Source organism: Sapajus apella, unplaced genomic scaffold, assembly GCF_009761245.1.
Source record: "Sapajus apella isolate SASKATOON/1434 unplaced genomic scaffold, GSC_monkey_1.0 scaffold10, whole genome shotgun sequence".
Taxonomy (NCBI): Eukaryota; Metazoa; Chordata; class Mammalia; order Primates; family Cebidae; genus Sapajus; species Sapajus apella.
Genome location: NW_022436950.1, coordinates 10,054,639 through 10,080,858, shown reverse-complemented (window position 1 = coordinate 10,080,858; position 26,220 = coordinate 10,054,639). Strand labels below are relative to the sequence as shown.

Here is a 26,220-nt window from a genome sequence, read left to right as displayed (position 1 = left end):
AAATAATTTTTCAAAAAATGTTTATTATTTTTACTATAATTTATCTTCAAAAATAAAAAATTTTAAAAGTCAGAGGAAAAAAAGGCATTGCCCTGAAAGGGGAACAGTAAGACTCTTAAAGAGAAACCATAGAAGCCAGAAGATATGATAAAGTGCTGAGAGCTTCTACACGTGGGGAAAGCATCCTTTAAAAATAAATACATACGGAGTACATGCCTGTAACCCAAGCAACTTAGAAACTGAAGCAGAGGATCACCTGATGCCAAAGGTTTGCTACTTGCCTGGGCAACAGAGCGAGATGCCATCTCTTTCATTCGTCATTCATTCATTCATTCATAAAGGGACATCAAGGATTTCTCAAACACAGAAGGAAATCATTATCAATAGTCAAAAACTATGTTTAAAGAAAAAAAAAAGTTCTTCAGGCTAGAGGGAAACAATCCTCTAAAGAAAAAAGAAACTGCAAGAAGAAATTAAGAACACTGCAAAGGGTAAGTATGTTGGTAAACATAAAAGCATATGAATATTCTAAATAACATTGTCTTATCAAGTACATAACATGTACAGGTAGTAAAACAAACTAAATACAACAGTATAAAGGAGGGCAAGAGGTAAAAAGTGTTAACAAACTGTTGTAAGGTTCTTGTACTGTTTGGAATATGAAAAAGTACTAATTTAAGGTATGCGGTAATAAACCAAAGAATATGTATTATAGTCCCTAGGGTACCACTAAAAGAAATATACAAAGACATATAACTAAAAAAAGTTAATATTCCAATGAATTAATTTTGATCAGCTTGGTAAAAATTCAAAAGCTTGATACCATACTGCTGCCATACACACGACTGGTGCAAACGCAAAATGGTACAACCCCAAATGCAGGGAATTTGCAACACCTACCAAAACATCGTATGCAATCACACCCATTTAAACAGCAAACCTGCTTCTAAAAATCTATTGCAAAGATAATGCTTGGAAAAAATATGAAGCTACATTTCACTACAGCCTTGCCAATACGAAACAGAAAGGCAGTCCCATGGACAATATGGATCTTTACGGATTTTTTAAAGTAAATAACAGGACAAGCCATAAAAGATTGTTTATATGAGAGGAAACAGGGAAAGTAAAAGAAGATAGGCTTTTTGTAGATATTCTTGTTTGTAGATTTGACTTTTAGAACTATGTAAATATTACATAATTATAAAAGCAAAATATAAACTTTAAAAAGTAGTCCCTAAAAATAAGAACAAAATGAAGTAAATGAACAAAACCAACTTGGTGGCATAAACAAAGAGATGGATTATTTCAAATGACTTCAAAGCATATTAATTTTATTTAACACAAAGTAAAAAAATATCCCAAGAACAGAAAGAACTGTAAAAACATTGTTTTAACTTGTTCAATAATAATACTTTTGGTGGCAACTTGAAATCTTGTACTGTGGGATAAAGCAAATGCGTCACTATGCTATCATTATGGGGAATTAGGCCACTCAGCATTGGGGAAAGGAGATATAACATCAATGAAGTTAAATAAAAACACCGTAAACCTAAATATGAATTGGTGGTATCAGTATCAACTTTCAAAAGAGCCTAGAAATAATGGTCAACCCAATGGAAATGAATAAGCCCAGACTGTGGTCTCTAAATACAAAATAAACCAAGCTTCTCTGTGGAAATGAACAATTTCAGGTATGGATGAAGCAATATCCAAGACTGGGTAATTTATAAAGAAAACAGGTTTAATTAACTCACAATTTGGCATGGCTGGGGAGGCCTCAGGAAACTTACAATCAGTGGAAGGCACTTCTTCACAGGGCAGCAGAAAAAAGAATGAGTGCCAACGGGAAAAATGCCAAATGCTTACAAAACCATCAGATCTAGTGAGAATTCACTATCAGAAGAACAGTATGGGGGGAACCACCCCCATGATTCAATCACCTTCCACTGGGTCCCTCCCAGTGGGGATTATGGGGATTACAACTCAAGATGAGATTTGGGTGGGTACATAGCCAAACCACAGCAGGGAGAAAAAATAAGTCAACTGAGTTTGGCACATCTTGTCATACCAGAAAATAAGAAGGCTTATCAAAAATCACTAACGTTATGACCAAAAGATTCAGAAGCCAACCTCATAAAGATTCTATCATCCAATGCTAGGGTAATTTAAGCATCAATGAAAATCACTGAAACGTCTAATACATGTCTCAATCTACCACTTACAATTACACTTAAAAACAAACATGTTAAAAAGCAAAACAAAAATATAACAATGGTACCTTGAGAGACCATAAAAATCACTCCTTTTATTAACTAGTAAAGAATGAAAAATAATTATTCAGCTATTGTCTTGGGCAATCAAACGGAAGGTGAGAAGATATCCTTTATATATTTCTACTAAATTATTAATGCTTATTTTACTTCTCATAATTGAAAAGTGATTATTAGGTCTAAAATACTACCAGTTTGTAACCCCTATTACATAGACACTTTGCTTCGGCAGCTTGTTAAGAGACAGACACTATGTACTTCTTGATGTAAGAACTCACTATGGCTTTTCAATCCTCTTTCCTTACCAAGAAAAGAAAATAAAGGCCCTAAACTCATTCTGAAGAGGTCTCTAGATCCAATGACCAGTTTACAAGAAATACGCTAAGGACACTGAGAAAATTAAACTTTGACATCTATGGATATCCATTATCAAGAAATTATTGGTTTATTTTTTAAGTGTGGTAACAATAATGCGACTGTGTATTTTGAGAAGCATTATCTTGAACTACATGATGAAATGATTATAGATTAAAATTACAGTCAGGTGTTGCTTAACAAATGGGATGTGTTCTGAGAAATGTGTGTTAGCCTATTGTGTCACGCAAACATTACAGAGTATACTTAAAAAAAAACCAAGTTGGTACAGCCTAATACACACCTAAGCTGTCTAGTTTAGCCCACTGCTCCTAGTCTAGAAACCTGTACAGCATGTTACTTTACTGAATACAATAGACAGCTGAAATGAGTATTTTTATATGTTAATATATCTACACATAGAAAAGGTACAGTAAAAATACGATATAAAAAAATAAAAACCAGTATGTCTGTATAGGGCAGTTACCATGAATGGAGCTTAACAGAAATGGAAGTTTCTCTGGGTGAATGCGTGAGTGGTGAGTGAATGTGAAAGCCTACAATACTACTATACACTACTATGAATTTTATAAACTCTATATATTTATATATACTAAATTGATAAGAAATATCTTGATCAAATTAACCTCAGTTTTCTGTAACTTTACTTCATAAACTTTTTTTAACTTTGTTGTGCAGTATTAACTAGCTTAAAACACAAACATATGCTGTACAAAAACATTTTCTTTCTTTATATCTGTATGTTATAAGCTTTTTCCTAATTTTAAAATGTTTCTTTTTTTTTTTTTTTTTTTTTTTTAAGTTATTAAACTTTTTAAAAACACTCAGACACAAACACAACCATCAGCCTAGGCCTGCACGGGGTCAGCATTACCAGTATCATTGTACTCTACACCTCCATATTTTATGTCCCACTGAAAGGTCTTCAGAGGCGATGACAGGCATGAAGCTGTCATCTCCTATGACAACAATGCTTTCTTCGGGAATAACTACTCCTGAGGTTTACAGTTAACTTTCTTCTTTAGTATGTAGAAGGAGTACATTCTAAATCAAGCTTGTTCAACGCATGGCCCAGGACAGCTTTGAATGGGGCCCAACACAAATCCGTAAACCTTCTTAAAATATTATGAGAATTTTTTGTGATTTTTTTTTTAAGCTCACTCAGCTATCGTTAGTGTTATTATAGTTAGTGTTACTGTATTTCATGTGTGGCCCAAGACAATTCTTCTTTCAACATGGCCCAGGGAGGCAAAAAGACTGGACACCCCTGCTATAAATGACAAAAGCATAGTTAAATAATGTGTACTGTATATATAGCTAAATGATAGGAATTTTTCAGCTCCATTATAATCTTGTGGGACTGATGTAATGTATGTGATCTGTTGTTGAATGAAGCATCATTATGCTGCACATGACTGCATATAAAGCCTGGGATTCATTTCCAACTAATATGGGAAGAAGGATGTGAGTAAAGCTAAAGATAAAGACTGGACATGAAGTAGGCACTGTTGAAGCTGTGTCATGGGCAAAAAAGAGTATGGCATTGTTTTTGACTGTAGTTCTAGTCCATGTTTTATATTAAGTTCATGTGTAAAGGTTGATGGTAAATAAAGGTTTCTGATATTTTAAAATCAATACCCTTAGGGACCCCTTGCAACTATTTTTTTTTCTTTCCAGGCTTCTCCCCAGTGCTAAAGTCAAATTTCTCTTAAAAACAAAACTTAAGAAACATTATCTGATTGCAATGTATAGATTATATTTTGATCCCAATTCAAAGAAACAGGACAGGCACCATGCTTCACACCTGTAATCCCAGCACTTTGGGAGACCAAGGCAGGCAGATCACCTGAGGTCAGGAGCTCGAGACCAGCTATCCAACATGGTGAAACCCCGTCTCTACTAAAAATACAAAAATTAGCCAGGCTTGGTGGCAAACACCTGTAATCCCAGCTACTCAGGAGGCTGAGGCAGGAGGATTGTTTCAACCCGAGAGGCAGAGATTGCAGTGAGCCAAAATCATGCCACTGCACTCCAGCCTGGATGACAGAAGCAAGATTCTGTCTCAAGAAAAAAAAAAAAAATGCACACGAAAACCAATATCCTTATGTCTAAATATTTAAAGCTATATATTTAAAAAAAAAAAAAAATCAGCTAGAGAACAGTTTAATGTTTTATCCTCTTACCTTGACAAAGATACCATTATGATAAACTCAGGACTCAGGATTCAAATCTATGCAAAACATGCCATCAGGTGCCATATTACCAATGTATGATTGTTTGAGATTCTTTATTCTTCTTTTGTTCAGACAAACAATCTCGCTATAAAATCTGGATGGTTTTCTAATAATTCCAATTCAGCAACGAAAGTTGTATTTAAGGTGCGAATGTGCACAGCCTTATTTTTAAAAATGGGTTAAAGTTGGTAAAAAAAAAATTTAATATTTAGATCAACAGGTTACAAGTAAAAATAGCAGTCAACTAATTATTGACGGGTTTCAGGGAAGGAATATTTTTACTTACTAGCTCCGCTTCCAATTGTTCTATGGAAAAGTTGTGACATCCGAGGACCAAGAGGACCAAACAGGTGAGGGGGAAGACCCCTTGCCTCTAACAAAGCTAAAGAGAAGAGAAGGGCAGAGTGAACAGCTAGTTGACTTCATGTAACCGATCTATCTAAAAATTTCAAGTAACTGATTCATCTCACTTAATTGATTTAGTAATCAGTTTTCTGGACTTTAAGAGAAGCTACAAACTTTCAAGGCCACTCTAATATATTAATGTAATTAAAACAAATTGAAATGCACATGTGCCAGCTCCAATTATCTTAAGGTTTTATGAAGAAATTAAAAAAAAATAAGTGCCAGTAGGAAGGTGTACACACTTCATGAACATCCTAAGGTAAATATTTTGATATTTTGAAGAACTAATACGTTAAGCACCCTCGCTCTGTTTTCTGTCTGACATTAATTCCCAATCAGATATTGGTCATCAGATCCTATAAAAAACACATGAAAACAGTGTATGATTTTTATCAGTTCCCAAAACTGAAAACAAAACATGATGGGTGTGGTGGCTCACATCTGTAATCCCAGCACTCTGGGAGTCCGAGACAGGAGGACCACCTGAGGTCCAGAGTTCAAGACCAGCCTGGCCAACATAATGAAACCCCGTTTCTTTAAAAATACAAAAATTAGCCAGGCACAGTGGCAGGCACCTATAATCGTAGCTACTCAGGAGGCTGATGCAGGAGAATCACTTGTATGCAGGAGGTGGAGTTTGCAGAGAGCTGAGATCATGCACTCCAGCCTAGGCAACAGAGTAAGACTGTCTCATAACACACACACACACACACACACACACACACACACACACACACAAACTCTCTCTCTCTCTCTCTATCAAAACACATACACACTATGTGTTCATGAGTTTCCAAGTCTTAAGAGATAGTTGTCTGTTCCCTCAGGAACTTAAAAGCAATCAAAAATTATTTATAAATCATACATTTATTGTAAACCTCACACTGAGGTCTGTTATAAATCAACTGAGATAAAAATACATACCCATCCACACATATTAGGCTGCTTTTGTAAAAGCATTTGTAATATTAAAAAGTTTGTGTATACACTACGCATTCATTTTGAAACAGATGATCAAGAAAAACAAAAACACACGGCCAAATGCCTTATTAAAACCCATTTATGCCACAGGGTGCAATTTTTTGAATTTTTGCATGAGTGAAAAGTCAGAACTTGGCAATGACCTTGAGCAGTAGGATATAAATAACTCCCAAATGCTTAGCGTTCCAATAATGGAACACTAGGCATAAGTGGGTTAAATGTATTCATAATGCTGGTGATACCAGACAAAAATATATTAAGGCACTCGTTGTTTAAGATTTTTAACTCATTTATTGCCTAAACAAACTATACATGCAACCACAATAAAGAAAAAAATTTTAAACAAAAATAAATATGTAAGGCTTTAACTAGTTAAACAGTGAAGATGAAGGGGCAGATAGCTCATCTTCCAATTCTAAATAATGAAATTGCTACTAAGAATTTTTGTGGTTATTGCTACTGGTTTTTTTTTTTTTTTTAGGGGGGAGGTGTAGGCACTGCCAGATTATGGTCAAATGAATTTAAATTCATTTCAATAAAGAATGGTATTAACAGGTAGCCCACGGTAATGGTTTCTTATAGGCTCAATAACTGTTTTTACCTTGCAAGCGTCCCATCTCTGAATCATCTGATTCACTCTCCCCAGAGGTGGTCATGCCAACAGCTCCTGCAACAGAACTAGAGGCTTGGGGTGGAGGGGAAAGATGAGGGTTAGGAGAGGAATACTTAAACGTATTATGTCTGGCTTATCTTAGAAAAACCGAAGTTTTGTGGACTACAATGAATAAAGACAATTGAACTCATCTTGCCACTGTATACGCAACTGTTCTTCTAGACTTTATCCTGTAGCTTTTAGAAACAAAAGGAGAGCTCAACTATTTTAGCATTAAAAAGGTTGTAGTCTCATGCTTTTCATTTATACATGGCTTTTGACAAATTTCTCATGCCTCTGAAACTGTTCCTTTGTTAAGGTGTCCTGAATCCCTCTTTTGAAAGTCAATAAAGAACATACTGTGTAACAATTGTGATTATTTAACAGATGGCCAATTGGTAACAAAAATAAATAAAAAGGCAAAATTGACATTTAGGGGAAATGTTGTATGTAGATGTCTGCCTTCTAAGTCTGCTTTATTCCCAGACTACAGTCTTGATACAATCATGTATCTGTTTTAGTTAACTTCAAGAGTGCAAAAAGATATTACAAGAGATGAGTGCTATGAAGCATGAAAGAGGCTGGGCATCGTGGCTTACACCTGTAGTACCAACGCTTTGTGGGCCAAGCAGAAGGATCATTTAAGCTCAGGGGTTCAAGGCCAGCCTGGGCAATATAGTGAGATGTGTAGTCCCAACTACTCAGTGGGGCGTGCCTGAGTTGAGAGCACTGCTTGGGCCCAGGAGGTAGAAGTGCAGTGCGCCATGATCATGCCACTGCACTCCAGTCTGAGCGGCAGAGCCAGATTGTCTAAAAACAAAAAGTATGAAAGGGAGGGCAACTAACGTGTCAAAACTAGTGTAAAATCAAGAGTTAAGACTCAGGATACTATTAACTGAAATACTAACCTGATCAACAATGACAAAAAGATAGTCTAAGCTAATGGAGTTAAGAGTCTATTATGAATCCAAACAGGAAGTAAAACCATATCCCTGCAAAACTAGCAGTTCGTTGTGCTTCTATGTGTCTGTTGAGGTCAAAGGTTTTTTTTGTTTTTGTTTTTTGGGTGTTTTTTTTTTTTAACACAGATGATTGATCTACATAAGCTCTTCAACAATACCTTAAGCCCTATATACTGTACAGATTGTGACAGAATGCAAGCCAGGAAGAATTTTTTTTTGTCATAATTGTTAAAGAGGCATGTGTGAATAACATATGTGAATTTAAAGAGCTTGTCTGAAGAAAAAGATGCCAAAATACCAGCCACCAACTATATTTTCATATTACCATTCTCTTCACACACCATTAAGTATTTTCTATATAACTTCGTTATTGGGATTTAAAATAATTCTTAGAAAAACTTATGGTTTACAACAGGGTCAGCAAACTATGGCCCAAAGGCCAAATCCAGTCCACCACATGATTTTGTAAATAAAAATTTTATTAGAACATAGCTGTATTCATTCATTTACAGGTCTGTGGCTGCTTTCATGCTGTAATTACAGAATTGAGTACTTGCAACAGAGACTACATATAGCATAAAACATTTACTATCTGGCCTTTTACAAAAATGTTGGAAACTCCACCACTCCCAAAAGTTTAGAGCTACACACAGACAGATTAACAGAAATACTAAAGTTGTATAAAGGTTGAGCAAAACCCACACTTCTGGTAAAGAAAAAGGAAATTAATAACTGTACACTACAATGCTACTTATGGGTAGGTAGCATTTATGAAACACTTACTATACATAGGCATTATCTAAGTTTCCTCATAACTGTACAAAAGGTATTATAATCATCATGCACATAAGGAAACTAAGGTTTTGTGACTTTGACCATACTTGGCCAATGTCAGATAGCTAGTTATGGATCAGAGATTTGAACTCAGGAAGTCTGACTTCACAGTTTGTACCCTTAGAAACTGTATGACTCAAATATATTATTTAGCAGTGATTTTTAATTCAAATACAGTTGCTTCTTCACATTATACAGAAATGCTGTTAACAAGTACTGTCACTAGGTACAATTATAACTGAAATGGCTCTTAAACTTATTTTAAGACTCTTTCATCTATGTGGAAAGCAAATACCAAGTTTTAACAAATGAAATAGTTGGTATTTTTAAAATACACTCTGCAGCTCACACATTAAAAAACAAACACACAAAAACCTAACCTATTAAGAGTACTGCTGAGGTGTTTTTTGTTTTTTTTGTTTTTTTGAAACAGTCTTGCTCTGTCGCCCAGGCTGGAGTGCAGTGGTGCTATCTCAGCTCACTGCAACCACCGCCTCCCAGATTCAAGCCATTCTCCTGCCTCAGCCTCCCAAGTAGCTGGGACTACAGGCACGTGCCACCATGCCCAGCTATTTTTTTTTTTTTTTTTTGTATTTTTAATAGAGACGGGGTTTCACGATGTTGGCCAGGATCGTCTCGATCTCTTGACCTCGTGATCCACCTGCCTCGTCCTCCCAAAAGTGCTGGGATTAGAGGCGTGAGCCACCGCCCCGCCTTGCTTAGTTTTTAAGTTTATTTATCAGAGAAGCTACTTGATTTTACTTAAAATGTTCTCCAGATCTACAACCATTAAAGGTTTCTACATTGCTTCTTAAACATTTTATTCTAATGACTTTCGTATTTAACATCTAAAATTGCAGTGCCACAAAGACATCAATTAAGCAAAAACATAAAACCTATAGAAGAACATAATTAAAAGAGTTGCTATGGTTCTCTAAGGTTCTATTACAGCAGGGTCCTAACCTTTGGTCAGCCACAGAACCTTTTTTTTTTTTTTTTTTTTTTGAGACAGGTTCTTGCTCTGTTGCCCAGGCTGGAGTGCAGTGGTACAATTTACTACTCACTGCAACATCCACCTTCAGGGCTCAAGCCATCCTCCTGCCTCCACTGTAGTTGGTACCACAGGCACATGCCACCAAGTCTGGCTAATTTTTGTATTTTCTTGTAGAGACAGGGTTTCACCATGTTGCCCAGGCTGATCTCAAACTTCTGAACTCAAGTGATCCACCAGCCTCGGCCTCCCAAGGTGTTGGAATTACAGATGTGAGCTACTGCCAAAAGTCTGATTTTTCAATGGGAGATAGGGTGCTTGTCTTGACAGAAATTGGAAACTAACTGCGAAGTAAAGAATTCTTTTGCCATACCTCTGATAGCAAGTATTAAGCTTTTGTTCACTTTTATGAAGTAGTTTAGGTTATCTGAAGTGGGAGTTTAGATATGAGTTATGAGTTATCTAATTTTGCAAAACATATATAAAAGAACTATTTTTGTATGTTTTACCAAATTAGTTTGGTTTTACAAAAACAAACACTAGTTTTGTATGTTTTAGAAAATTAGAAAACATAAACCAGCCAAGTCTTTGGCTAATTTAACTAGGAGTATAGAGGTAGCAGTTCCATAAAGTCATGCAGGTATGAAAACGTAATTAATCAATAGGAGTCAGCTACAGTTCTTTAGTCAAGGCTTCAAACCTCCTTGGGCATAGGCCAGATTTTTTCCCAGAGTCAAATATAAAAATATAACTCTCGGTAGATAAAATCCAACGCCAGATTTTCAACAGATATTTCTCCTGTTTAGTCTTAACATATCTTCACAGTACTGTGTAAGACAGTTTACAATATAGATAAAGGAAAAACTGAAGATACTGTGTAAATCAGAATACAAACATTCTAATATAGAGTGACAAGTTTTTATACTTTAACCAACGGACGAAAAGTTAACAAAATTTTTTTTGTATTATCTAACCGTGATCATTTCTTCTGAAACTATAAAGGAACTCAAAGCAAAATGGAGCTGACATTGTTTTACAAGTATAAAGAAAAATACTTCCTTCCTTACTTCAGTACGCCTAGCATTTGCAAGACTTTGGCAACATTATACAAGGCTGTACAGTTCTGATTATGTCCAAAACTAAGAATGTATAGGAGACCAAGTGTGGTAGCTCACACCTGTCATTGCAGCACCTTGGGAGGCTGAGGCGGTTGAATCACCTGAGGTCAAGAGTTCGAGACCAGGCTGGCTGACATGGTGAAACGCTATCTCTACTAAAAATGAAAAAATTAGCTGGGAGTAGTGGCAGGTGCCTGTAGTCCCAACTACTTGGGAGGCTGAGGCAGGAGAATCACTTGATCCTGGGAGGCAGAGGTTGCAGTGAGCTGAGATCGTGTCACTGCACTCCAGCCTGGGCAACAGAGAGAAACTCCTCTTCAAAAAAAAAAATGCATAGGAGTCTGCCTCTGACTCTTGGGACAGAGTGGCAAACACTTAACTTTCAACTTTAAAGGTGAGCATTTCTTATATGAACAGCTAATGTGGTTAGGCTTTTAAAAAGAATAAAAACGTTACTTCCAAATAAATGTTTCCAAAGGAGTCTTATATCGACTATGTAAGTACTATCTGAGAAGATTTATTTGTCAAAAGGAGCTCTAAGTCCACAAACCCATGTTCCATACTAACTTAGGTTTGTATTTTCTTTTACATTCCCATTTTACACATACAGAAACTAAAGCACATTATCGTGAAGAACGTAATGTAAAGCTGTTAAGTAATTAGCATCTTTCCCCATACTTTCATGTGACAGCAGAGAAATTCCTGTAATTCGTAAGAGATCTGTCCTCCAAAACGTAATGAAGTCAGCCCTCCTCTAATACAAGTGCACATGCCACATGTATTTTTTATCACCAGCTACAATAAACAACTTGGGAAACACCTGTATCACACTGTGATCTCAAACATAAGACAATGGAATGTCTGAAAGTGTTTAGAAAGGCAGTTATATAAGCCTGATTCCTGTACACTTTTATCCTCTTAGGTAAATAAACAGGGGAACAAAATTTTACATCCCATTCCCATTCCAGCCTTCAATTATATATCCTATGAATTATATAAACTCTTGCAACTGCAGAGAAATAGACAACAATGCTGTTACAAATATGCCTGCCTTTGGGAAGTCACACATCACAGCTTGTAACCCTGATCAAGTATAAGCAATATTTGACTTCATTTTTCCTCACGTATAAAATGATAATAACAGCACTCACACCTCAGCAGGTTGTCTGGAATATTAAATGAGAATATATGTAATGTGCTTAATACTATACCTGCACTGCAATGTAGTGTACACTGTATAAATATTAGTTGTAGTAATAACTGCAATGAGTCTACATTAATAGCCAGTAGCTCCTTTTCTGTTACCCGTTTGGGAATTGCCCCACTTCCACATTCAGGCTTATGAATAAACACTGAAAGACTAGGAAGGAGCGCACAACAGTGGGATAGGCTGTATGTCACAACCAGCGAGTTGCAATGAAATGGACTTTCAATATCTACCATTTAAACCTTCAGAAAAACTATTCTAGGAAAACAAATATGGGGGAAAAAAACTCCTCTCCCACCACTTAATTTCTCATACAAAACTGAGAAAGTGTTGTGGTTTAAAAAAAAAAAAAAAAACACGCTGGCCAGGCGCGGTGGCTCACACCTATAATTCCAGCACTTTGGGAGGCCAAGGCGGACGGATCACAAGGTCAGGAGATCGAGACCATCCTGGCCAACATGGTGAAATCCTGTCTCTACTAAAAATACAAAAATTAGCTGGATGTGGTGGCGTGTGCACAATCCCAGCTACTCAGAAGGCTGAGACAGGAGAACTGCTTGAACCTGGGAGGCGAAGACGGTAGTGAGCCAAGATCATGCCACTGTACTCTGGCCTGGCAACTGAGCGAGACTCCATTTTGAAAAAATAAATAAATAAATGCTAAGCTAGACAGAACAAGACATCAGTGGTGGGCAAATCACAACCTTCATGGCCAACTATGACACATGACAACATATTCTAACAGTAAACAATAGTACCTGAAATATCTTTGTTCAAAAGGAAGTATATGCCTGTATTTAATTAAACCTGTGTGTATCATCTGATTTAAGGGACTCACACATATAAGCCTATAGTGACTGATTTTAGCATTTTTTATCTGTTGTTAATGTCATTTACAAATATCAACAGAAACTACATTTTGATATTTATCAGCCAGAACTAACAGTTGAAGTATTAGTCTTGTTTTGGTATAGGTAATGGGTACATATTTAAAGCTGAAAGGAGAGAAAAGCCTTAATTTTTGTGTTTCTAATATATCAAGTATAAAAACAAGGAGCCCCTAACAATGTAAATACTATTCTTATAGCTAAGGTTCAAACTGAATATTTATATTTCAGGGTTTACAAAAATTCTAATTTAAAATTTATATATGTGTGAAGCAATTTAAACTATATTCTTACATTTTTACTATGAATTTAAATTCTTTCAATCAATGGGCAGTTATACATACTAGTCTATAAAAGGCTTACACAGAAAAGAGTTTACTTCCTCCTAAAAGCCTTTTGAATGTAATTAGTGCACATCTGGATGAGAATTTTAAAATGACAATCAAATCCAACTATCAATATATCAAACTGGTAAACTAAAACAAAACAGAACGAGAAGTTTATACGATAGTAACATCTAGCATACTTCCCTCCCTCTGCCCATCAAATCTGTAAAAGACAGAAATGCATTTTAAAGCTAAGAAGTACCAATCTACCTGCAGCTCCTTGGGGAGCTTCATCTGTCCGAGCAGCTGAAGAATTTACTGCCTCCTGGTTGCTTTCAGGGTCTGCCATTTTCTCCTGTCGACGAGCTTCAGCTGCTCCTCTTTTGCCCAGGCCAGAGCCTCGCCGACTACAACAGAAAAATGTCATTATGGGCAGCATTATCAGTGAACCAGGAGCAATGTATAGAAAACACAAAGCTCAAATTCATGGAGCACAAAGCCAGTTTCTTCTTCGTCCTCTTTTTCAATAAAAGTAAGTGCAGAAAAACACCATGTGTAACAACCAAGACTTTGTATATTTAAAATTCTTCCAAGTTATATTGCATTTACAATACAAGCTTTTGTATAACTGGGAGCTGTTGTCATCCTTAGAAACAGAAATGATTTTTAAAATACTTCCAACTAAACAGAAAAGTGACTTCCTGCAGAGAAAATTCAATTTATTTAAAATAGCACATCATTTTCAGGGTAAACAGTGGAGCAATGTATTAATATTGGCTGGGTGTGGTGGCTCATGCCTATAATCCCAGCACTTTGGGAGGCTGAAGTGGGTGGATCACCTGAGGTTAGGAGTTCAAGACCAGCCTGGCCAGTATGATGAAACCCTGTCTCTGCTAAAAATACAAAAATTAGCCAGGTATGGTGGCATGCGCCTGTAGTCACAGCTACTTGGGAGGCCAAGACAAGAGGACTGCTTGAATCCAGGAGAAGGAGGTTGCAGAGAGCTGAGATCACGCCACTGCACTCCAGCCTGTGCAACAGAGCAAAACTGTCTCAAAAAAAAAAAAAAAAAAAAAAAAAAACCACACTAATACAAAGACTTGCAGACTAACACTGAGAATGAGAGGAAAGGTTTAGAGAAGAACAGATGTGAAAAAATTCCCAGCCGCTAAGTTCCAGATTACATAAATCATCTAAAAATAACTATCCTAATAACAACTTCATTCTTTAAAATAAATTATAGATTTCGTATTATTAATAAATATATTACAGATAACATTTGGGAAAAACATTCATTTAGGACAGAGACACAATAAATTATGGAATAATGACCACTTGAAAAAAAATTAAATTTTATTGATGACAAACCTTTTTTTCTCCTTTAATAGAGAAATCAGTAAGCAAACTGGGTAAAAGCAAAAATATTCCCCTGGGAAATTACTAAAACTTGATAGCATTTAAGCAAAAGCTACCCAAATAATCTTAAGAAATCCAGAAACCTGTTACTAAAGACATGCTTTACACTAAAGTCACACTACAATGAAGTGAGAGAAATGGGCACAATTGACCTACAAAGAAAGGGTCTGGCTTACCTGAGAGCACTGAAGAGTTTATTCTCATTACAGAAAAAGCATCCCTACACAGAAATGTGCTTCACTAATCTTTCCTTCACAAGGAAACAGCTCATTCCAAACTCATTTTACAAAACTACAAGTTAGTGGGATTCAAATTCACTCACTTAAGATCTAATCTCCAACAGCACACTGGGCTGACTACTTTGGATACATAGGGTTGCTGCCCTCAAGGAGTGAGGACAGCACTCCTAAGAGAAACAAGGACACCCTAAGTAGGTGACCAAGGCACAATACATAAACAGAATCCCAACTAATTCAGAAAAGATTCGCCAGGAAGAGCACTTCAAGCAGGTGGCTAGATTAGATGGCCTGTGCACAGCATAAGCATGTCTACAGTAAGTAATTTCACATGCACTAATTAGCATGCGTAGAAAGAGAGAAGGTTGCAGAGATCAGCAGGGAAGGCAAGACAATTAAACACTAGATTACCTGACTTCGCATATAGCTTAAAATTAATTTGCAGAAACAATAAATTGAGTTTGCACCTCAGACTAAACCTTAAGTAATTAAGATTCAAAATCTGGCCGAAAATAGGAAAAAATCTCTGGAAAACTAAGAAGTTTCTTCAGAAATCCTCAGAAAAGTTGCTATGCAACCTCAAAAGCAAACAGGTGTACTAAATTTAGATATTTTAAACAATGTAAAAAATTTAAAAACAGGTGGAAGAGGTTTAAGGTGGTAAGGGTATATTTCTTATGATTTATAGGCAACAAGTTTACTGATGTCACTACTGTACCAAGAGAAAATAGGTTATCTTAGATAAGAGTAGAGAAAATAGTTATCTTAAGAACCAAAAGAAGTGAAAAGATCTTTCTACTAATCTGAGTGGGAAAAGGCAAACAAAATCATTCTCCCATCACTAGTTTTTGACGCATTTACTGGAGGGAGCAAGCTACAGTCATGTGCTTGATGGTTCTGTCAACAACGGACCACATGTACGACCACAGTCCTGCAAAATTCTTAATACTGTATTTTTACTGTCCCTTTTCTATGTTTAGATGTGTTTAGGTGCATACATGCTTGCCATTGTGTTACAATTGCCTATGGTATTCTGTAAGGTAACATGCTATACATGTTTCAGGCCTAGGAGCAATAGGCTACCACATGGCCTAGATGGGTAAGCTATACTATTTAGGTTTGTGTTTAAGTGTTCTCCATGATGTTTGCATAACAAAATCACCTAATGACACACATCTGAGAACGTGTCCTCCTCATTAAAAGAGGCATGACTATACACAGACAGAGAACTCATATGTAGCTACTGAATAATTAGCAGCAGAATGGCACCTGACCAACTGAGCAAGCCTGAAAAGCTGAGAGGAGGTTGCAGGAAAAAGATTTTTACCTTTTTACTTTTAGGCTGAGATTCCCAATCAGTTTATAAAGGTTTATGAAATATTAACTGTGTCACATCACAGGTAGTTATTTTGAAATGAGATCTACAGTAACTAGAAGCTAGAATTGGAGATGTGAAAGAACACACAAAATACCCACACTTTTTCTTGAGAGGAAGGTGTTATAATATAAAATAAAAATTAAATACATTCCCCCTCCATTCATAAACTTAGTAATTGGTTCTAACACTTTTAGAAACTAATTAAGCAACAGTACAGCCATTAAAACAGGCATCCTTTTTGATTCATTAATCACAGTATTGGGAAACTTAACTACCTTTTAAAAAAACAACCCAAATCTGCATAAAGATGCTCATTAGAAGTATATTTGGCAGACTAGAACTCTGGAAACAGTCCAAGGTCCCGCTACTGTCAATAGTACAGTGAAAATAGTGTAGCAGCAAAGGAAAGGTAGAGGATAAAAGTATTATCAAGAAGCAGAATGGTTAAAACTTAGTAAAAACACGTAAATAAATATTGGAGAGAAATTCATGAAGATAATACCAGTTATGTTAGAATATGTCTTTACTCAAGTAAAAAAAAAAATTTTTTTAATGATTTTTGAAAAATCATCAGGCATGGTGGTTCATGCCTATAATCTTAGCATTGGCAGAGGCTGAGGCAGGTGAATCACTTGAGGTTTCGAGCTCGTGACCAGCCTGGCCAACATGATGAAACCGTCTCTACTAAAAATACAAAAATTAGCTGGGTGTGGTGGTAGGTGCCCGTAATTGCAGCTACTCAGGAGGCTGAGGCAGGAGAAGCACCTGAAACCGGGAGGCACAGGTTGCAGTGAGCAGAACTCGCGCCACTGCACTCTAGCCTGGATGTCAAGGGCAAAACTCCATCTTGAAAAGAAATTACCTACGGAGTTAAGAATTTCAATCAAACTTGAAACTGAGCAACAGAAGACAAATGAACTCACCATAAATGGAAAAAAAAAAACAAATTACCTGGTACTAGCACAGGAGCCCGTGGTCTTTTGGCGTGTGCTCCGCCTCAAACTGGGGAGCTCAGCAGGTGGAGACTCACTGCGCTTCTTGGTAGATTTTCTTAAACCTATCCATGGAAAATGGGAAAGTATAATTTTATAACGAGAAATTATCATTAAGGAAAAATCAAGAAATTCTTCAGGTCAACACCCTGTTCAAAACTCGACAGAATCTTTCCATAATCTCTCCAGCAGTACTGCTAGCTTTACTTCCAGAGCCTATTCATAATGAAAAGACTAATGGTGGCACTCGAGTTCAGGACCGGTCTTCTCACTTGGACCCAACCTTGACCCAACGTATCCCAAGAGTCCTGCTTATCTAACCTCTTTCAAAGTTCTTTTCTCATCTGCTTCTCCTTCTTCTTCACTAACAAAGGTGAGGTTTTTGGATGTACTATTTATTTCAAGAATTTACTAAACATCATTAAGTTTACCAACTTTGTTACACTGTTCTTATATAGTCCCATTTCGGTTAGTTTATATAAGGCTCATCAATCAGGTATGAGAGAACCAAATGAATTATACCATCCATCAGAAAGGTGCATGTCCTTACCTGAACTGAAGACTATTAAGAGGTCTGATTTATAAAATACTGTATAATGAGGGGGAAGAGTCAATTAAGCACACTTTATGTATTATTTTGGAAGCTAATGCCTTTACAAGTCAATAGGCTCAAAAAAGACATATCAATTAAGTAAAGTTTCTCTCTATTTTATGAAAAATAGGAAAGCCAAGACAGCATCCACCCACCCTTGGACAACCCTCACAATGTTACCATAAATTATGATATACTAGGCACTATATCTAAAATAGACCTACAATAGTGAAAGGTCTCCAATGTTACCAACCGTTATTTCCATAAGAACTCAGCATCATCTTAAACAGCTGTTAACTTTTTCAGAGACTAACTAGTTATACTATTGGTCCTGGTCACTTGCTTCTTTACAGGAAGTTTTAATGTTGCTGGTTTCATTACTTTAAAGGGGAAAACCTAATTCTTTAATCTTTTGATTTGGAAAAAAGCAAGAGCAAAACATCTTGGAGAGAAGCAGTAAAAAGGATTCTAGACATTTTCTTGATCTTTTAGACTCAAAACTTCAGCTCATTCAACTTAGGATGGTCTTTATAGCAGACTTAAAAGGAGAGTTGCTAAGTGAAAAATCAACTTATTCAAGAATCTGTGAACATGAAACAGAAGCTATAAGAATAAAAATCTTATGTTTAGACAGGCATTACCTTTCAGATATCTCAACTGTATCTTTTGGGCCTTTTTCAAAATAACTTTTGGGAAAGATTATCTAAACAATTGAAGCTGACATAAAAGAATCAAAGAATGAAACTTTAACTGGGAAAGATGATTGGCTTAAGAGTTTTGTAAATTTCAATTTTATTTTTAGGTTTTCTACAAAGCATATTGCCAGAATTATTTGATATAATCATATGCCTGATATCCTATGCTGTCTTTGTCAGGGCACACAATCTGGTCACCTAACAGACAGGCTTGGGAACAGATCTAGAGTTAGCTTAGTAATACGTTCAGCTAATTATCATCACATTTTAATACTAAAAAGTTCATAAATTACTTTAAAATACTATTTTAGAAAGTATTAAATTTCACACTTGCTTTTCTATCAGATTTGTGTTACTAGACTTATGAATCCACAGTTTAGAGAGGAAAAATACACAAATGTGTATTATATTAAAACACAACAAAAAACACAAAGTGCTTTTGCTTTTAACAAACCACTTTAAAAAAAAACAAAAAACCTTGTATAACTGCCATTAGTACTACTTAGTACTTCATTCACGTAATACTAAAAAATCTTTATCCATAACATGATACAGTAATGGACGGGAGCACACACTTTTGCATCTATCTGGTGACATTAAAAAATAAAATATTCAAATTAATGTACTGTATGCTACACTGCTGATGTGAGGTGACATATTTTTTAATCAGTTTTTCATTCTTTCACCATTCATGCCCTGAAACAGACTTCATCATTTAACTGTCTTTTAGACTGTCTTCAACTATTACTTAAATGTGATAAAATGTATTCTAAGTGTATGGTTTAATGAGTTTGACAAATGTATTTACCCATGTAACTAGTATCACCATTAAGATCCATAACATTTCCATCACTCTAAAAAGGTACTTCTTGATCCTTGAGGTAATCCTCTCTCTCTCTCACATAAGGCCCTTGACAACCACTGATGTGTCTATTTTAGAATTTCATATAAATAGAACCATACACTGCTTTGGAAATGGATTCATTTTCTTAGACATATTAGTAACCTATTCCTTTTCATTGCTGAGTAGTATTCTTGTGTGTGAATGTTCCACAATCTGTTTATCCATTCTTGGTGGTAAGCTTTAAGAGGACCATACTAAGTTGCAGAGAAGTAGGGAAGGGAAGAACCAAAACAGACTAGATAGAAAAACATTTGTAATGGCTTTCATAATCATACCACGATCATAAAACAACTGTGCGGCTGTCTAACTCCATCCCTGATGAAGTAAGAGAGATTACCTTAAACATGCTGTGGTCTGAAAGACAATCTCACAGTAAAGAGCTGCTATGTATAATGCTCTCTAGTGGAAAAGAGGTTATCATTATTTGCAACATTATGGGAACCCAGGATAGGAGACCATATTAGCTTTTATATATCCATCTCTGCCCAAAACACCTGAATAGGGCAACACATCTTATGTTGTGAAAATTGGTAACTGGTAACTTCTGAGCATATTTCAATAAACCAAGTCAAACCTTGGAAGGACTATCTAAATTCCTTTCAAGGATTATTCTTCCAAAAGTCTGAAACATTTTCAGAACATGAGAAATGGCAGACATTCATGGAGAAAGAAAAGTTCAAATTTGAAGTAGTTGGGTAAGATTACTTTCTTGAAGATAAAGACAGAGTAACTTCTTTTGACCATTTAGCAAATTGACTATGCTAGAACATACTATTCTTAAGACTAGTTGAGGCTTTCAAAAGCACTTTCAGATATAAAGTTAGATAATTCCTATTTTTCAGATAATATAACATTTACAGACTTGCTTAAAGGTGTATAAGCTAGCCAACTACACAAATCCAAAGCTCATTTTGAAGCAAGGAAAACAAGAGTATATTAAGAATACCTCTTAATATGTTTCTCATAAGTTGCTAAAATTTTGCTTTACTGGTTCTGAACAAAAAGCTTTAGCACTGTCCATATAAAAATACAGTATTTTGTAGAACTGAAATTTCCTTGTATTCTGCTGATCAAGCAAGGAGTATTTCAACAGAGGAGAGAACACAGTTAAGTGTAAACCTACTAAACAACAATTAAAACATACATACATAGATATATATATACATGCACACACACTCTCCTCTTTCCCAGGCTCTGTAATGCAGCAAAACTACATTTATTGTTTACGTTTATGATGTCACTCAACAAGAACATCACTGGTCAGATTAATAAACTTTTATTCACAAAGATTTTGTGTAATGAAATTAGGTATAAATGTAGATGTACTCTTTTCCCCAAAATTCTTGACCTTAATATATTCGTATAAGAATATATGTACTTGTTCCTATAACCTTTAAACCTCTGGATAAAGAAAAAACTGGCAGTTAGTATTGTCTGCCTAAAAATCCTAATTGTTCTGTTCTCCAATATAGACAAGTCTATAAAACAAACAAAAACAGGCTGAGCACAGGGGCTGATGCCTATAATCCCAGCACTCTGGGAGGCCAAGGCTAGAGGATCACTTGAGCCCTAACAGTTTGAGATCAGCCTGGGCAACACAGACCTTGTCTCTACAAGAAGACCAAAGCAAAACAGCAAACAAAAACACAAGCTGGATATTGTAGCTCATGACTGCAATCCCAGCAATTTGGGAGGCTGAGGCTGGAGGAATAGGTGAGCCCAGGAGTTGGAGACCAGCATCAACAACACTGTAAGACCCTGTCTCTACAAAAAGTAATAAAAAATAAATTAGCTGGGCATGGTGATGCATGTCTACAGTCCCAGCTACTCAGGAGGATGACAGGGAGGATGCTTTAAGCCCAGCAGTCCAAAGCCACAGATCATACCACCGCACTCCAGCCTGGGTGACAGAGCGAGATCTTGTGAAAGAAAGGGAAGAAAAGCAGGGAGGAAAAGAATGAAAAAAAGGTAACATGCATTCCTAATTTTTAAAAAACTGATTTATTTAAAGTTCAAGGTTTCAGTCTTTCAAAAACGCTGGCAATTTGCAAGGTCTGACTTTTGAAATGTGAGATAATGAAAAGTTGTAAGCTTGAATTTTTAAAACAACATTTAAAAAGAACCAGACTGCGGAGTGACAATGACCTCAGATACTTTACTCAATGGACTCATATATAAGAATAGTTAAGATGCTTTTGGGTACATCTTATTACATCATTTACTTTCCCTTGTCTACTTGAAATTTTATAAATTTTAAAATGTATTTCTCATTAGACTATTATTAAATGATCCCAATCTCATCACTGTGCAAGAGAAATGAGCTCAAGAAATATGTCTGCCTACTTAAAAGGAGTCACCAAATGTGGGTCACTACAATACTGGAATGGCTTTTACCCTTAATTGTGTTACATTGCTTAAAAGTTAGAAATAGACAACTGAACAATGCATATTCACTGTCATGTTTTTATGCAATCTTCTATTCTTACATGGTCTATGTTAAAGGTATGCTAATCTTTCATGTGGTAATCTGATATACAAGTATCAGACCTATTACATAGTCTCACAATGAAAATAAAGTCTCCCCCACCATGATAAAATATTCTAGCAATGGAATAATTAAGTAAACTTTCCAGCTTCTTAAAGATTCCTTCTGTTACATAAGAGGTCCAAGCAAACATCAATGTCAGTGTATTTGATAAGGTTATATAAAGATCAGTCAGGAATGGAAGACAGAAGACGTGAGGAAGTTGATTTAAGATCTTCATTCCATAAATAAATATTACATTCAAATAATTACTGTTATCTTCCAACTTACATATGCATTTTAAAGTGACATTTAGATGATCAAGTACACACACCTATTTTTAATGTACAGAAACTCTTTTTCTGAGCACACTACCTAATTTATAGCTCTCTGGAGAATTATCTTCTGCCTCTTCTCCATGTGGTACCACTGGAAATGTCTTTCCCAACACAATCCTACTACTGCACAGGAGGGTCAAACACCAATCCTCATCATCATCCCCCTTTTCTCTCCTCCACCACACTGATTCATTCAAGGACAGGTATATAACCCACGAAAATCAGGGACTTTCCTTAAATGCTGATATATAAATGACTAGATATTATCCGCTTTTATTATAAAGGGAGAGACTGAGGGAGGTCACAAGATGTGAGACCGTCAGTGCTATCTTCATTTGACCTCTGTATCCAGCCAAGCCTGAAGCTAGACATTCTCTGGGCTTTATCTATCATGTGAACTGATATGTTTCCATTTAATTTTGGTTGAGTATCAATCACTAACCCCAAAATTGAGACCATAGGTCATTATTAGAATTTTTAGTCTAGAGTAGGTATTGACAAAACAGCAGCCTGTGGGACAAATTTGACTGGCAACCTGAGCCTCTCAAGCTAGGAATGGTTTATACATTCCAGAGAGTAGTAATAATGAAGAATAAGATGTGGCAAAGATTGTATGTGGTCAGCAAGGCCTAAAATATTTACTATACGGCCATCAGCAGAAAATTTGTTACTGACCTGGACTTTGAAGGAGAAAAAAAACACAACAAAAAATCACACACATAAAAATTCATCCAAATTTCAAAAACTAGTTAAAACTCTCCAAAACAAACTAAATAAAACCTCTTGATATTTTAACAGAATATAATATACAAATTAATATCTTAAACAAGGGTAGCAGGTATCAAAAAAAATTGCTACAAGTCATTTACATTTATAGGCCTATCAGAGGATGACTACTGGCTGGGTACAGTGGCTCACACCTGTAAGCCCAGAAGTTCAGAATGCAGAATGCCTCTGCATTCTGAACTCCAGGTGGACTGCTGGAGGCCAGAAGTTTAAGACCATCCTGGGCAACACAGTGAGACCCTGTCTCTACAAAAAATTAGGGGAAAAAAAAAAAATTAGCTGGGTGTGGTGACACATGCCTGTAGTCCCAGCTGCTTAGAAAGCTGAGGAAGTAGGATTACTTGAGCAGTGAGCTATGATCACACCACTGGAATCCAGCCTGGGTGACAGAGCAAGACCCTATCTCTTTAAAAAGAATAAAATGTTGTTTTTTTTTTTTTCTTGAGATGGAATCTACTCATGGAAAGATGCTGTGACACCACTAAAATGACAAAAAGGATTTAAAATATACATAAACTTAGTGATAAAGCAGCAGCAGGATTGAAAAAAAAAAAAATGACTCCAATTCTCAAAGAAGTTCTACCACAGACAAAATGCTATCAAAAAGCATCACGTGATACATAAAAATCTTTCGTGAAAGAAAAAGTCAATCAGCGCCACAAAGATCATCGTTTTGAAACTGCCAAGATCACACCAACCTTCAGCAACCACCACCCTCATCAGTCAGCATCCATCAACACTGAGGCAAGACTATCCCACCAGTAAAAGATTATGACTCCCTAAGGCTCAGATGATCATTAGCAATTTCTAGCAATAAAGTATTTTTAACTAAGGTACATACTTTTTTTTGTTAAGGTACACTGCTATTGCATGCTTACTATATTACAGTACAGTGTAAATACAATTTTCATGTGCACTGGGAAACAAAAAAAATCATGGAACTCACTGTGATATTCATTCTATTGTGGTGATTGGGAATTGAGTGCATTAACATCTCCAAGGTATGCCCGTGTAACTATATTAATGGTCACTTTGGTAAAAATAAATTCGAAAATGAAAAGTAATCTATGAGTTTATAAAAATAAATCACAGACTTTTGTTTTAAAATAACTCAGTAATAAGACATTTTGCAGATAATAAGCTAAATCCTAAAAGCAATTTTTAAAGCAAATTTTTATTTCCTAGTCAATGCACAGCCATTTCAAGTATTGATTTGTCAATATGAATTAAAAATGTTAGAAATGTCCAAAGGTATTCATCTAAGCATTATCTACAACAAGGAAAAACTAGAAAGGAGCCAAATGCCCAATAATAGGGGTTGGTTAAATAAAACAGTATGGTAACTGAAAATTCAAGAAAACAGTATTTAATAAGCATGTGAACAAGTTGACACTTTTACATGACTGGTGGAAATATAAATTCATAGATTTCTAAGTGCAATTTGAAAATATATGTCAATATCTAAAAGAATATAACCAGTGATCTAACAAGGAAATAGTGGTGTAAATTACAAAGCCATACTTAATTAGGGTACATCTATATCTAGCCATTACAAATGATGTCATTGATAGTTATATGAAAGGAAGCTAGTCTATTACAAAAGTGTTTAGCCAAATAAAGCACTTTTGTTTCTCCACAACTATTACCTTGCTCTGTCATTCTGAATGTGAAATTTAATGGACAACAAATGTCTATTTCAGAGCTAGGCCCATAACAGGCACTCAAAAAGCAATGCCTACTGTCATGTACAGCGAGATTAGACTTTTGTGTATGCATAGGGAAGTGTCTCCCCCTTGAGGATAAAGACAAAAGATTTAACACACATGCATTCACTCTGTCTCCACATGAAACACCACTAACACGGCATTAAAATAATCTGAGCCATAAATCTACAAGGATGAGAAGAACGGAAGACATTATGATTACAATACAATTTTAGAAGACGAAAACCAGAAATGTCAGGGCTAAATGCACTGGGAAGTCCAAAACACTGAAAGTAGAAAGCTGAGATTAAGTACCAATTAAACTGACACAACAGAAACCCAAAAAGGCTCTGGATCTGATGGTGCCAGGTACCTCTAGGGCAGCATTGGGATTAAAACTGAAGATTGGCTGATAGACTGTTTACAAAATACCAGATCCCCAGATCCCCTCCCCTACTTGCACAGCTGGGCAACCATTCCTCTCTGGATCCAGCAAAAAACAAGACCTTTATTCTTTAGAAAGTAGAAAATATAAAAATTCTTGACTAAAAGTACACAGTATAAATAGGTACACTATACCAAAAATAAGAGGGAGAGAGGAAAATCGAGTACAGACACACTGTCTGACAATATATATTATCCTTCCCCTGAGCCCTCTTTTCCCACTCAGCCCCCAGAACTTGGACAGTTATGGCTTCACCTTGAGGCAGGAGTTTGAAACAAACTTCTCTGTGGAATTTTACAAGCTGAAAAACAATGATCTAAAAATAATAAGAGGAAGTTCACAACGAAACGACCCAATCAGATCACTAAACAATAAATCTCGGGCAAACCTCACTTATGTACTCAGAGCTTACAAATTAAGACTTTTGGTCTCAAATTACACTTAAGTATGATGAGACAACAAGGAATTACCAAAATTACCAGAATCTGAGGAAAGCTCCTAGCATGAAATACAACCCAAAATGCACCCTCCCTGCCACACACAAAAGCTTGAGATTACACCAGCAAAGAAAACTCATCATTAATGTCATCAAAAAAGAAATGCAATCATAAACAAACACAAGATTCTATAAACAAGGAAACGAAAACAAAATCACCTCTTGGAAATAAAAGACGGCAAACACTGGGGAAAAAAAGCAATTCAAGAGAAGGGCTGTAAGATGAAGTAGAAATCTACCAGAAACAGTACAAAAAAAGAAAGCAATATCAAAGAGTAAGATCAAGACCATTTAAGAGGACAAGCGCTCAATACAGTGAAAAGAAACAAGTGCAGGGTGACAAACAATCCCAGTTGCCTAGGACTACCCTGGTTTTAGAGCTGTAAGTCCTGAGTCTTCAGAATGCCCTAGATCCAGAGAAAGCAAAACGGTGGTCACCCTATCAAGGAATGCAAATGAATTCACAGCAATGG

At 36.0% G+C, this 26,220-nt stretch overlaps 1 protein-coding gene across 25 annotated transcripts in view; it reads right to left on the bottom strand.

Moving 5' to 3' along the window:
• TRIP12 (thyroid hormone receptor interactor 12) overlaps positions 1 to 26,220 on the bottom strand; it is a 160,134-nt gene that overhangs the window by 60,338 nt on the left and 73,576 nt on the right. For 24 of the 25 annotated variants that reach the window (XM_032277983.1, XM_032277975.1, XM_032277977.1 and 21 more), the window contains 4 exons: positions 17,224 to 17,329; positions 13,513 to 13,649; positions 6,867 to 6,950; positions 5,166 to 5,261 (listed from right to left, as the gene is read on the bottom strand). In XM_032277983.1, coding sequence (XP_032133874.1) covers positions 5,166 to 5,261; positions 6,867 to 6,950; positions 13,513 to 13,649; positions 17,224 to 17,329 — 423 coding nt within the window. The remainder of the gene's footprint in view (positions 1 to 5,165; positions 5,262 to 6,866; positions 6,951 to 13,512; positions 13,650 to 17,223; positions 17,330 to 26,220) is intronic. The other variant, XM_032277984.1, reaches the window with a different exon arrangement.